Source organism: Cotesia typhae, unplaced genomic scaffold, assembly GCF_013202065.1.
Source record: "Cotesia typhae breed Kobodo isofemale line unplaced genomic scaffold, CoteBio_Ctyphae scaffold_152, whole genome shotgun sequence".
NCBI classification, from domain to species: Eukaryota; Metazoa; Arthropoda; class Insecta; order Hymenoptera; family Braconidae; genus Cotesia; species Cotesia typhae.
This window is the reverse complement of record NW_027423776.1, coordinates 1592007-1607071: the sequence shown is the minus strand read 5'-3', so window position 1 is coordinate 1607071 and position 15065 is coordinate 1592007. Positions and strand designations below refer to the sequence as shown.

The 15065-nt window shown below is 39.5% G+C and overlaps 1 protein-coding gene across 1 annotated transcript; it reads left to right on the top strand.

Annotated features, from left to right (window-relative positions):
* The first annotated feature begins 11643 nt into the window (after window positions 1–11643).
* LOC141535918 (uncharacterized) lies at window positions 11644–13602 on the top strand. Its single transcript, XM_074256082.1, has one exon. It carries the CDS (start codon window positions 11644–11646, stop codon window positions 13600–13602), a length of 1959 nt encoding a protein of 652 aa, XP_074112183.1.
* The last annotated feature ends 1463 nt before the right edge of the window (window positions 13603–15065 follow it).

Sequence of the window (15065 nt, the reverse complement as noted above, 5' to 3'; positions counted from 1 at the left end):
TCTTCTTACCAACGCCTGAATACAAATTTTTATTGAGTTAATCAACAAGTTTGAAATATAGATTATAAAATATTAGAATAGACTCCTACCTGCAGGTAATGAAAATAACACTGACCAATTAAAGCATCAGGATAGACCAATGAGACAGCTGAAGCCAAGCCAGATTCATAGTCCACTGTGAACTTCTTGGGCTGAAGATGTTGCGCTAAAGTTGATTTAAAGTGTTCTAGTACAGCGACGTAGGCTAAGGTGGTCTTCTTATCCATTAATGCCCAAGTGATAGGAATCGCCTGAAGGTAAATAGTTAAATTCATTAAAAACATGCAAGTGTATGATATACCTTAATACAGTAATAAATAGTTAATTTAATATACTTACTACATTATTTACTTTGGCCATAATGGTAAAAAGCTGATAAAATTTAGGCTTTCTGGGACATATTTTATATGTTGCGTCTATATAGAATTCTTCCGCAACTATAGTTTGTAAGAATTGTAGATCCCCAATAACAACAGCAACAGAAGAATCTCTTCCCATAACTGCAGAAACATTCAATCGGCCGGTAGGGTATTGAGTTAAATGATTCCGTTTTGGATCGTTCAAAATCTGTGCGTAATTTTCAAGTGGAATTGGAATTGGTGGACGCACAGCTTGTCGCCACCTCATCATAGATCTTTCTATGCTCCGAAAAGTTACAAAAGCAGCAGCACCAGGATGTCTAGAAGAATAGGCTCTCTGCCTTTATTAATCCGCAAAAATTACCCAAGTGAAAATTTCTCACACAACAATATCTTAAGTAAAATTAATTAAAAAAAATAAAATTTATCATAACATAAATTAATTTGACGAAAATTAATCATTTACAAAAATGCTTATACATGGTGATTCAGAATGACCTTCACAGCGGAAAACTGTAGATAGAGGAGACGATTCTAAGAATAAAGTTCCTTAGTCGCTTTTCGATATTCTCAATAGTTTTTGAGTTATTCAAAATGTAAATTGACCAATCACAGACAAGCTTTAGGAATTAAAAGAAATAAAAAAGAATAATAAATAAGTTTAGCACCACTGCCACATCAGACTTCAAGTTAAACGATATTTATTTACTTTGAAAAGTTCGATTTCTCACAGAAAAAAAAAACAAAACATGCAATTACAACCTAGAACGTATTTGTATATTTTTTTTATCTTTTCCTTTTCACAAAAAACATTATCGACTTAAAATGATGCAATTATTAAAAATATAACTTCCGGAGAATTGACAAAATAAATAACGTATTTTTAAATATATAAACTTCAACCAAGAATAAAAAAAAAATTTTGAACTAATAAAATTGTCTTACTGAAATAATAGCAATTTCAAACAAACAAAAATATAGATATAGACAATACATAAAATAATTATTGAAAAATCTCTGGTTTGCTTGCTCGGTCTCGCTCAGGACTTCGCTAAGCGCTTGATATATGTCATAGCATATTTGCGAGACTCTCCGCGAGTCGGCCAGCGAGATGTCTGGCGAGACGTCCAGCGAGATGTCCCGCGAGACACTCAGCGATACGGCCAGCGAGATGTCAGGCGAGATGTCTGGCGAGACGGTCAGCGAGATGTTCAGCGAGACGTCCTGTCTCGCAAAGTTTATATATTTAAAAATACGTAATTTATTTCATCGATTCTCCGTAAGTTATATTTTTAATAATTGCATCATCTTATGTCGATAATGTTTTCTGTGAAAAGGAAAAGATAAAAAAATATATACAAATACGTTCTAGGTTGTAATTGCATGTTTTGTTTTTTTTCTGTGAGAAATCGAACTTTTCAAATTAAATAAATATTGTTTTACTTGAAGTCTGCTGTGGCAGTGGTGCTAAACTTATTTATTATTCTTTTTTATTTTTTTTAATTCCTAAAGCTTATCTGTGATTGGTCAATTTACATTTTGAATAACTCAAAAACTATTGAGAATATCGAAAAGCGACTAAGGAACTTTATTCTTAGAATCGTCTCCTCTATCTACAGTTTTCCGCTGTGAAGGTCATTCTAAATCACCCTGTATATCTTCAACATTAACATAGCTCTTTTATCATGGTTATTGTGTGAGAAAATATTTTACAAGAAATTATTACTGAGAATTTGTCGCGAGAAATTTTTGCATGAGAAAAAAGAGACGGTCACCAGAAGAAAGTATAATAATTTATTTTTTGATGCATAATAAAATATTTTCGATTAAGCATGCAAAAATTACACTTATCATTGTACTCACATCAATGCTATCTGATTATAAATACTCCGTAAATCTTGAAGACATAATTCTGTTGCTTCACAAAGCTCCTTCTTCATTTGCCTAATGATGTCATCCATCACATTGGGATTATGATTATGATTTTTTTTCTTTATTATGTTATTCTTTCATTTCTTATTTCCCCATGAGCTGGACATTGTTCTCGATTTTTATCAATACATTATATGTAACTAGTAAAACAGATAAATGCCAAAATTAAAATTTAATTATTAAAGTAAATAAAGTTTTTAATTTTTGTACGAGTATCAATAGAAATTAAAACACAAAAAAAAGCTTGCATCTCGATGATACTAAAGTCAGCTGTCACCTGTCAATTTTTTAATTTTGATAATAAACCAATAACATTAATAATGAAGTTTTTAAAAATTTCCACTAATTATTTTTTTTAATTTTCACATGTAAAATATTTTTATTAAATTTTTTTCATCATAACTTTATTAATTTTAAATTATGAAAAAATTTTTAATATCTGTCAACTTCAGTGTCATTGCATCTCGAGTGTTAATATTTTAGTCAACAAATTATAGTAATACAGTGAAACTTGGTTAAGTGGGACCTGGATAAGTGAGAAACCTCCATAACTGGAACTCATGTTGAGGTCCCAACACTTTGGCACTGAATTACCTCTGTTAGTGGGACGAGTCAAGCCTCTATATCTGGGATTTGTTCTTTCGATTTATCATCATAGTTACCTCTATAACTGAGACAGCGAGTAAATTTTATATGCATTAACCTCTGTAACTGAGATAACATTGTTTGTTTACTCATTCTTATTCTACCCACAAATTCCACACGTAATTCCAAATACGTAAGTACAAATTTTGAGCTTCAATTACCTTCAGTTTTAGTTTCGCTTTACTATCATACTGTTTGTTGTTTGAAAAATGCCAAAACGAAAGCTACAATCGTTATCATTACGTGAAAAACTGAAGTTAATATCCATTTATGAAAGTGGGAAGACACGCGAAGAAGTTTGTGCCGAATTTAATGTGCCAAAATCTACTCTTTGTAGAATAATTCAGAGTAAACATAAAATTGAATCACAATGTTCTGAAGGACAAGGAAAACTAAAACGTGTAGGTTTATCAGAATATCCTGAACTTGAACAGTGTTTGCTAACATGGGTCAAGCAACTTCGTAACAAAAACGTTCCGGTAAGTGGACCGATGATTAAAGAAAAGGCACAAGATTTCGCGCGAAGGCTCGATATTCATAATTTTTGTAGCAGCAATGGTTGGATGGAAGGGTTTAAGAAAAGAAACGGTATAGTTTTTAAAGCAATTTGTGGAGAAAGTAACGCTGTTGATGTTAACAAATGTAGCCAATGAATTAAAGACCTACCACTTCTATTACGCAATTATTCTGCTGATGATATTTTTAACGCAGACGAAGCGGGTTTATTTTATAAGTGTCTACCCGATAAAACTTTTACCTTAAAAGGTGAGTCTTGTCATGGAAGGAAACTTAGTAAAGAGCACATTACAATACTTCTAGGTGCTAACATGTCAGGAACTGAAAAGTTGCCTATCCTATTAATCGGAAAATCTAAGTCTCCACGATGTTTCAAAGGTGTTAAAACTTTGCCTGTGAATTACCAAAATAATAACAAGGCATGGATGACATCCATTATTTTTTCTGATTGGTTGAAGAATTTAAACCAAGAAATGAAAGCCCGGAAGCGAAAAATTTTAATGTTTGTGGACAATTGTACTGCTCACAATAATATGCCCGAGCTAAGCCACATTAAACTCGTATATCTGCCTGCGAATACGACAAGTAAATTGCAGCCAATGGATCAAGGCATCATCAACAATTTCAAAATTTATTACAGAAAAGAAGTTGTTCGACATGTTATTAAATCTATAGAAGACAATCAGTGTCCACAAATCGATGTTCTTCAGGCGATGAGGTTTGCTAGGAAAGCTTGGTTTTCTGTGACCAAAACTACTATAGCAAACTGCTTTAAAAAATCTGGATTTAAATCTGAAGTAACTGTAGCTGAAAGCTTACAAGAGGAGGACGAAAATTTAGAAACTGATCGTGAAGATTGGAACTTAGCCATCAGCAACGACAATAATCAACAGCCAACATTCCAAGATTTTATAAACGTCGATGACGATTTAATAGTTTCAGGAGAACTTAATGAAATCGAGATTGTTCATGCCTTCTCGCCTTCATCATTGGAAAATGAAGAAGAAGACGATGAAATGAGCGCAGAAGTAAATTTAGTAAAAATTTCTAAACGCGAAGCAGTAAAAGCACTAGAAACTTTGCACAGTTATTTTGAAATGTCATCAATTGGTGACCAAAGCATATTTGATAAAATTTATAACATCGAAAAAAATCTGATGGCTGATACTTCCAAACGACAAACTAAAATGACAGATTTTTATAATTGATACATTCTGTTTCCATATTCGTACATATTACGTGTAAAAACGTGCTTGAATATTTTTGTTGATTACATTTGTATGATTACCTTTAAGTACTTTTTTTATTAAAACTCATTTACATACATAACACGTTATTTTATTTAATGATCGCACCTGTATAACTGAAATAACATGTATTCTCACCTCTATTAATGGAACCCTCTGTAAATGAGACAGATATTTATTTATACCTGTATATCTGAGACACTGGGTAAGTGGAATACCTCTATAAGTGAAACGACATTGCAGGTCCCTTGATGTCTTACTTAACCAGGTTTCACTCTATTAAGAATAACGAAAAATTTCATTAACTTACTTGACGCTGCCATAACTCGATCTTATTCGATAACCGTAATGGATCATTTCATCTTTTTTTTTTAATTAATTTAAAATTAAATATTCTGCACTTCGATATTCCACAGATATATAACCAAATTATACACGGATACACATACACACATCGATATACATTATTTCCCCCACTCTTATTAAAAGTTTTCTTGCAAAATAAACGAGGGCTATTCTGATTTCTTTTAATATGAATTCCACCTCAAGTATCTATGAGCATAAGCCACAGCTACAACGTAAAAATTAAAAATGGCTCGAAATTTCAATTTCTTGAAATTTGAGTCATATATACGAAGGTTATGCATATCATCTGAACAAGAATTTGAAAAATAAGTAATAAGAAAAAAAATTAAGACAAATAAAGTCATAAAAAATTAAATTATAATTTTGTATTTATTTTTTTTTTTAAATTACTCTCAAGAAATTTTTTTGATTCTTATTAATTTAGTATGACACTGAAGTTGACAGAAATGAGAAATTTTTTGAGAATTTTATAGTAATAAAATTATTATAAAAAAAATTTAATTAAATAGTTCCACGTGTGAAAATTAATAAAAATTATTCATTATTAAACTATTTTAGAAGTATTTTTTTATTGTAATTGATTTGTTAAAAAAATTTTTAAAATTGACAGCTCTAATTTCATAATCCCGGACTTGCCTAACTCTATAGACGAGTGCGGGCGATGTGGTTGAGAACCAACCGGGAGCGTCCGCGGGTGGCGGATAGCGGGAGACCGATGGAAGAACAGGGTAACGACCTCTGTCTAAAGAGGGATAACAAGCGACCCGGTTCGGAAACCGATTTGTAGGAGCTATAAGGGAGCCGGCTGGAGTAAAACCTAGCCCAGGCGAACCAAGGCCCTGCCGTGGACCAACTCCCCAAGCCAAAGGTGTGAGCCATCGTACCGAGTGGCTGCATGACACATGGGAAATGTGTCGCTAACGATGCCAGGGGGACACCTGGCACATCCCACTGTATAAGTGCCTTACCTCGTCAGGCAGGAATCTGGCGAGGCAGACCAACACTTTGCCTGCTAACTCGTGGGAACAAAATGAATGTGACCAACTCAAAAAACATAAACGCGGAGGAAACGGGACCGAAAGGGACCGTGACTCCGTCCCAAACGGTACCTAGTACCACTGATACTCCTATCGGGAATCCTACGTTGGGGACAGAGAACCAGTCGAAAGACAGGGACTCTGAACCCTTCACAACCGTGAGGTGGAGGAGGAAGAGTGGGGCGGCAAGGAGGAAAGCTCAAAGGGATAATCTCCGAGAGCTAACCAACAAGCAACCAACAACAACCCTGGAACCTCCTTGAGCGGGAACAAACCACCCGGCAGGAGTGTGAAACCTTGCTCCAAAAGCCAGAAAAGGCCTAGGAGTGTAGGGACTACTCCTCCGGAGGCAACGAAGATAGCGAAGAAGGGCCGACAAGATCGACCTTCTCCAAAAAGCTTCAGCGCAGCGGTCACCGCGGATAGAAGGCTGGTCATTGTACCGGCTGACTATCCTGAGGTAACCCTAAAACAAGCAGAAGGAGAACTGCTAACTCGGGCGCTCCTTGAGGCTGTGGACGCTGTTTCTTCGGAACAGACGCTCCCGTGCTTTGAGGAGAACCGCTGGGAGCGGGGAGCCTTCTGGGTGTCATGCTCTCATGAAAGAGCAAAAGAGTGGCTAAGAACTACGGTTCCTACTCTTAAGCCTTGGGACGGCGCGTCTCTCATCATTGCCGAGAGAGACGAGCTGCCCAGGCTCAAAAAGATGATGGCTGTTTTCCCCAACTCAGCAGGGGAGAGCAACGAAATCATCTTGAGGCGACTGTCCCGCCAAAACCCCGGACTCTCCATAGAGATGTGGAGGATTTGGGACAGAAGGGTCGTGGACAAAAACCTCAACTGTGTTCTCGGGGTGGACGAGAGGTCGCTGGAGGACCTGACCAAAATGGGGCTTGCGCCTCATTTCCGGCTGGGTAGAGTTCGTTTCTATGACACTCAACCGAAAGCGAAAACCTCTCCTACACCCCAGAACAAGGCACCAGACGGTGGGACCTCCCCTAAAGAGAGGACACCATAGAAAGAAGTTGGGACTGCGGATAGACCAATGGAGATCAATGAGGTGGAGACGAAAATCGAGACCGAAGGACTCTCCAAGGAGAGGACTGAGGAAACGATGAGTGCTTCTCATCCCACTCCACTGCAAAGCCCCATCATTAAGCCTCCCAGGCTCAATATCATGAGAAGCTCCTCCTTCGGAGATACTCCCCGAGATAGGGCCGGGAGACCAACGGACTTTGATAGGGTCCAAAAGGAGGGGATGAACCTGAAGAGGAAAGGGCTGCAAACGACCATTCCTCAATTCAGGGTCAACCCTCCACCCAAGGAGGTCTCAACCCAAAAGGCAGAGGACTCTACCCGGGTCGAGACGGATAATGGCTCAGAGGCCTGATCCCGTCAAGATCTGCTCCCTAACCCCAAATCCCAATCCCCAATCCCATCCCAACCAGACCCTCCCCGCATACGCGCATGAAACAGGAGGAAGCAGCTCAGTGAAAATAACTGAGATGCGAACCTGCTTCGAGCAAATCAACTTGCAGCACTGCAAAGCGGCCTCTGCGTTACTCAGCAGAGACCAAGCATTACTGCAAACAGATGTATTCCTAATACAAGAACCCTGGGTCAACAGGGGGCAGATCATGGGGATAGACACAAGGCACGGACAGCTTATCCAGTGTCAATCCGAGTTGAATCCGAGGGCCTGTATCTTTATAAACAGTAGACTCGAGGCAATCAGAATCAACAAATTATGCACTAGAGACCTTACGGTGGCGTCAACCACGATCGAGATCCAAGGGGTCAGGACCAGGCTCATTGTAGCCTCAGCGTACTTTCCCTACGACTCGGACGAGGTACCCACAAAGGAGGTCAAAATGCTAATTCAGCACTGTCAAGAGAAGAACTTACCTCTTATCATAGGCTGTGACGCTAACGCGCACCACGTGGTATGGGGCAGTTCAAACATCAACGATAGGGGCTCAACTCTTTTAGAGCACCTATCCAGCACTGATCTAGAGATTCTCAACAGAGGATCCAGACCAACATTCGTTACTTGACGAAGACAAGAAGTAATTGACATAACATTGGCCTCCCGAAGGATTGCCCAATCAATATCAGGATGGCGGGCCAGCAAAGAGGACACCCTCTCAGACCACCGTCAAATAATGTTCTCTATTCTGGGAGACACTCCGAAAAGGAAAACAAGGTCATGCAGGGATCCAAAGCGTACAAACTGGGATCGCTATGGAGAGGAACTAGGTAGTAGGCTTAGCGAGACCAGCGGGAAACTGTGGACCAAGGAGAGCATAGAGCTGGCAGCCAGAGACCTACAGGATTCAATCCTAAGGTCCTACGAGGCTGCCTGTCCTCCGAAGAAGACAAACAATAAAAAGAGAGTATCCTGGTGGAATAAAGAGCTCAGCAAACTGCGCTCAACATCTAGGAGACTACTGAATAAAGCTATGAAGACTAATGGTACTTCCGAATGGGCCAACTATAAGGAGACACAGAAAGAGTACAAAAGAAACATTAGGATCTCAAAGCTAAACGCCTGGAAGCAATTCTGCGAAGAAACAGATAAACAATCTGTGGTTGCTCGCCTCCGCAGAGTGTTCACTTTAGGTCAAAAAAAGACACTCAATGGTCTGACACTTCCAGACGGAAGGGAGACTGAGTCGTACAAAGAAATGGTTGCTCACCTTTTTGAGGTACATTTCCCGAGCTCGGAATTAACGAGAACATGGGATGCGCAACAAGAACCAAGAGAATCATACGTGGACACACGGATCAAGGACTGGAGAACAGCTTCCAAAGTTATAACACCAAGCAGAGTAAGATGGGCGGTAGGGAGCTTTGACAATTACAAAAGTCCTGAACAAGACGGAATCCTGCCTGCTCTGTTAAAAGAGGGGGTAGAGATCCTGATGAAGCACCTACTGCACATCTTCCGATCCTGCGTGGCACTGAGCTACATTCCGTCTGCGTGGAGGATGGTCAGGGTAGTCTTTCTACCTAAACCGGGGAAAACCTCGTATGATCAAGCAAAATCCTTCAGACCCATAAGCCTCTCATCATTTCTACTGAAAACGCTAGAAAAACTGATTTTCAGGTACATAAGAGATGGAGCACTGGTACACAAACCACTACACCACTTTCAACATGCATACCAGGCAGGCAAGTCCGTAGAAACGGCACTTCATAGTAAAATACGTTGTAACGGGTTGGTACCGTCCCTTGCTCACCCCTTTATTTAAATTTAATAATTAAGGGCGCTACTGGAATTTTTATCACGGTTTCCAGAACCGGTCCAAGCAAGAGAGATATCACAGGGTCGAGAGAAATCATAAAAGTTTGACAAAATAAGAACAATTAAAATTGACATTAATTATAAATTTATTTCAACAATCTGACAGTAATTAATCTTATTTTAATACTCACACACACGCTCATACTTATAAAAGTTTCTTATTCCTAACGATACCTTCATATGGAGCGTCTATATCGCAGTTTCTACCATAGTGCCCTATTCCTGACGGTACTCTCATAAGGAGCGTCTATACCGCAGTTTCTATCAAATTTCCTATTCCTACGATACCCTCATATGAAGAGTCTATATCGCAGTTTCTATCAAATTGCCTATTCCTAACGGTACCCTCATAAGGAGGGTCTATACCGCAGTTTCTACCTAAATCGCGCTGTCCACAGGACCCTCACGCTCTATGACTCTAGATATGACCCTGGGTGGTCGCCCCGACCCCTGCCCAAGGTTTATACCGTCCTTAGCACTTTCGCTGTCGCCCGGACCCTCACTACGGGACTAAGGAACCTGAAGTCGACTAGGACAGAGGAGGATACCATGACACTAGTCGACAACCTGCTAATACTAACCTCCTCGACAGCCCGTGAACGAGGAGTATATACTGTAAAATTTTTTCCAACACACACACACAATTCCAATAAAACAATTTATCTAATTACATACTTGACTCTAATTTACAATTATTTTAAAATTCTCTAATACTCTTTACAACATAACTTCCTGGGAATCAAATTTCTCGGTCCCTAACTTGACTTCGATAAATAATTTAATTTAATTCTGGTTACATAGTTATTAATATCACAGTAGCGTTTATTCAACCAAAATTTTAGATTAATTAAAATTTACTCGAACTCAAACTGCCTGAATAATCGGCTTATGTCTATTTTGAATTCCAGTCAAGATTTAAGACTTAGTCCTCAACTTGGTAAAAATTTCCCAAGGCTAAATTTTATGTTAATTATTTTTGAAATCATCATACCGGAATTTGACAAATTTATTTATCGAAGTTTGTTGAACAAATTTTCTTTTATTGATAATTTTACTCTTGTAAATTTTGTTTTATAAATTAATTGACTACTTAACAATTTTAATATTCTAATTTAAGGAATTTATGTCTATGGTAATTTTATTTAAAAATCTTTGACAATTTTCCAAAAGTAAATTTCAATTATTAATTTTAATTTTAAATTTTAATTTATTTTCACTTGTTGATTTTATTGGTCAATTTTAATCTAACTTGGACAATTTTCTAATTTTAATTCCCTTTAGTTTTCTTTTAATTTCTAATTTCTAATTTATGATAAATTTAATCGGCAGGATTTTGCTTAGGTAAATGACGCAGCTTGACTTAAATTTGCCGATATCAAATTTTCTGGTTCGTAAATTTCAATTTAAAATTAATTGACCAATTTTATAGAAATATCAATTCTAAATTCAACCTCTTTTATTTTTAAATTTGAAATTTTTCAACTTATTAAATTTTCTATTTGTTCAAATCTTATTTTAACTAATTTTAACTTCGACTGAAAATTTAGATATTTTAATTAAATTCGAATAATTAATTAACTAATCAAGTAGGGTGATTTGAAGACGGAACCTGGCCGTGCCTAGAGTTTCCGGAGACGACGCAATAATTTACCGAGGTTAAACTTTTGTACTTGAGAATGCTTTGACGACTTCTTTTCTTTATTCGGGTCTCTCGTCGTTCTCGTGGACTTCTAATAGAGGCAACTTTATCAGCCAAATCTCACGACTTCCTCGGTACTCGGGTTTACTTGCGTCACAGCTCGGGATTTTCAGCAATAATTGATCTGGAATTTCAGGATAGTTAGAATTGTTAATATAGGATATTTAAGCTGGCTAAATGCCTAGCAATAAATATCAGGTTTATATATTCAATTAATCGCTGTGAAGGTTCCACAGGAATCTCAGAGGAATATTAATATTTACCTTGTATTCCCAAAATCTCGTGCTGGTGGCTCGGGCTCCGGCTTCACAATAACGTTTTTCCGTACACCAACTTCACTTGTCCCTCATGTGGGATTATCCCCACCCGCGGAACGCTTATTTCCTAGGCCCCGGAACTTATGTAAATTTTTATTACTACTGCGCGAGCATCCTAGACCACAGTGCCCTGTGATCCGTCGATAACTAACCGCGGCTAGGGTCAGGACCTTCAACGGGTAATGAAGGAGCCCCGTGACAACGTAGAAGGAGCCTTTCATAGGAAACAAGCCGTACTGGGTGTATTCATCGATATCGAAGAGGCCTTTGACAATACCCCATTCGAATCGATACGGAACGCCGTAGAGGACTTCAAAATAGAAGACTCAATTACAAGGTGGATCCACAATATGCTCAGGCTCAGGACGGTTAACACCGAACTTAGCAATAACGTTGAGGCACGGGTGAGGAGAGGCTGCTCACAGGGCGGAGTCTCATCACCTCTGATGTGGCTACTAGTAGTCAACAGTCTTCTGAAAGAGCTAAATGACAAGAAGATACATGCCGTCGGCTATGCCGACGATGTGGCTATTCTCGTCAAAGGCTCTCATCCGGAAGAATTGATGTCGAGGATGCAGCGTGCTCTCGATCACATCCAAGAATGGTGCACAGTCAGGTCATTAAAGGTAAACCCTAGCAAGACAGGACTAGTACTATTCACAAAGAAAAGAAAATTCGTTGTTAAGGCACCATTCCTTTTCAATGAACAGCTCAGATTCACTGAGGAGATACGCTACTTAGGCGTCACCGTGGATAAGAAGCTAAACTGGAGATCGCACATCTCCAGTCAAGCACAAAAGGCCACTGCCACCTTTTGGGTTTGCAGGAGAATGTTCGGAAACACGTGGGGTCTGAAACCTAGAATGGTGAAGTGGATATACGAAGCCATTCTAGTCCCACAGATCATATATGCCTCGGTGGTTTGGTGGCCGGCACTAAAGCGGGCCACTAACATCAAGGCGCTGAATAAGGTCTACAGACTAGCCATACTGGGTATAACGGGGTCGATGAAAAAGACACCCACACTAGCAATGGGAGCATTACTAAATGTAAGGCCCCCGAATCTACACGCAGAATCAGCGGCTATCAAAACGGCGCTCAGACTGCAATTTGGAGGACTATGGAGAAAGGCATCATACGGGCATGCAGGGATCCTGGAGGTGGAGGACTTCAAGGAGACTCTAACTCTTGGAGACCGATGCCCGGTCAGATACCACTTCAGGAAACTCTATCAGGCAATATCGCCGACAAGGCAGGAATGGCTAGATAATGCGGAAGAACTACTGGTACCTAAAGGATTAGTCTGGTATACAGACGGATCCAGCTCAAAAGCAGGTACAGGAATAGGCGTATGGAGCAATGGACCTAAAATAGAACTCTCAATGAGGCTAGGGCACACGGCCTCCATACTACAGGCAGAGATATATGCTATAAAATCCTGTGTTGAACATATCATTCAACATAATTACGGGAACAGACACATATATATCTGCAGTGACAGCCGAGCTGCAATAAACTCGATGACATCCATCATAGTCAACTCTAAGCTGACTTACGAATGCATTGAGGCTCTAGAACAGCTGGCGGCAACAAACTACGTCAAGCTCGTGTGGGTCCCAAGTCACTGTGGAATCCATGGCAACGAGATGGCAGATCAACTGGCCAAGCAGGGTGCTAACCCAAGCAGTGGGCTCCCTACTTGCCCAACCCCGGTGCCTCCGAGCTACATTAACGGCTATTTAGAAGGGTACACCAGTAATAGGTTTACCAATCTATGGCTGAAAGCCGAAGGCATGCACCACACGAGGGCCTTCCTACAAGGACCTAATAGTAACATAGGATCCAGCCTGATCAGCCTGAATAGATCACTATTAAAACTAGTCGTAGGGCTTATCACGGGACACTGGATAACAGCAAAGCATATGGGCAAATTGGGACTGACACAAGACACCAAATGCCCCAGATGTGGCAAGGAGGATGAAACACCTCTTCACGGGATGACAGACTGTGAGACGCTGGAGAGACTTCGCAAAGAAGTTCTGAAGGTGGACACAGATAGCATCAATGAACTCCTGGAGACGGGGATAGGAAAACTGCTTCACTTTACTAGAGAAGCGGGCTTAATCCAACCGTCTCCTTAAGCAAAAAATATGACAGCCCATCAAAGGGCCCGGGTACAATGGCTGCACTGCTGAGTGCCCGGACAAATCACAAATACAAACATTACAAACATACAACTTCATAATACTGAAGTTCATTATAATACTGAAGTATAATAATTTTGTTTATAGTTTAATTTATAATTTTTTTTTTTTTTCAGATATTTACAATGTAATAGAAGGCGAATGAATCAGTGTCCCGGAAGAGTAATTTACAAAGAGAATGGTAGTCCTGAAGAGAGCAAAGCTCACAATCACCCCCGTGATTATACTTTACGAGACATTTCTCTCTTCCGAGAAGAGTTGAAAAAATCAATCAATCAATCAATCAATCAAAAAAGAAGTAATCTCAGAAGTGCTCCCCCCAACCGGTCCTTTTCGGATGAGGACCATTTATCAGGTGGGAGGAGCACGCCGGATCCGATAAACGTTGACGACCCTGGCGCTTTAAGGACTAACTTTAAGTGAATGGAAAAACTACGAGTCGATCTCTTGGCGTGTTACCAACGTAGCGAGCCGGAGATGATCGGTTATATGGCCTAGATGCACACTCTTTGGAGTGATATTCATCCGGAACTGGCGCATTTTACGCGTAAACAACTTATGCGTAATAGAGATTATTAATATTGTTAAGTATTGGTAATCCGGTGGATTTAAAAATCAAGTTACAACAGTGTAGAAAATTGTAGTTTTGTCAGTTTTGGTAGTCCGGCGGACTTGTAATTTTAAGGTTAGTTTTAGGACAGGTGTGGGAGACCGTTTGTTGGAAAAAGCTCATTAGTTTTATCACAGGTGTGGGAGACCATTTGTTAGAAAAATCCTAACTAGTTATAATCAGGTTGTGGGAATCCGTTTGTTAGAACATCTCAGCTAATCATCGTATTGTCGTTTGGAAAGGTATCGGTTGTCTCGCAGTTGATTTCTCCGCGTCGCTAGATAATAAGTTAATTATAGTGTGTGTGAGTGAGTGATTAGGTTTGTTATTGTTAATAAATACCGATAAAATTGTTAACTAACTAATTTATTATTCACTAGCACCTTCCTCCACTCTCTCTCACCCTAGGATAAATTTTCTGAGCTCTGGACCGGTTTCAGGAACTATGATAACAAACTGGTGGTGCCCTCCGGGCTGTTGGAACAGTAACATGGAAAAACCACAGAGAAAACCTATGATAGTACAGTTGGTGCTGGACTAAGTCGACAGTGATTGATAAGAAACTCTTCTTTATCGATCACTGGAGCATTAGGCCCCTCTCCTAGTGTGCAGAGATCCCTCGCGCTAGCCAACGCCGAATAGATTGGTCTCCCATTAAAGTTATTGCTTAACTGGGCGATCACCAAAGTCTATCTCTGCCACTTCTAGAGGCTGGTAACGTTGCGCACGTATTTTTACTGAAAAATATTGGTGCGTACCGGAATCGAACTCGGGCCCCACTCTTTCGAAA

Coding starts and splice junctions, on each gene's coding strand:
- LOC141535918 (XM_074256082.1), top strand. CDS start 11,644: ATGAAGGAGCCCCGTGACAACGTAGAAGGAGCCTTTCATAGGAAACAA.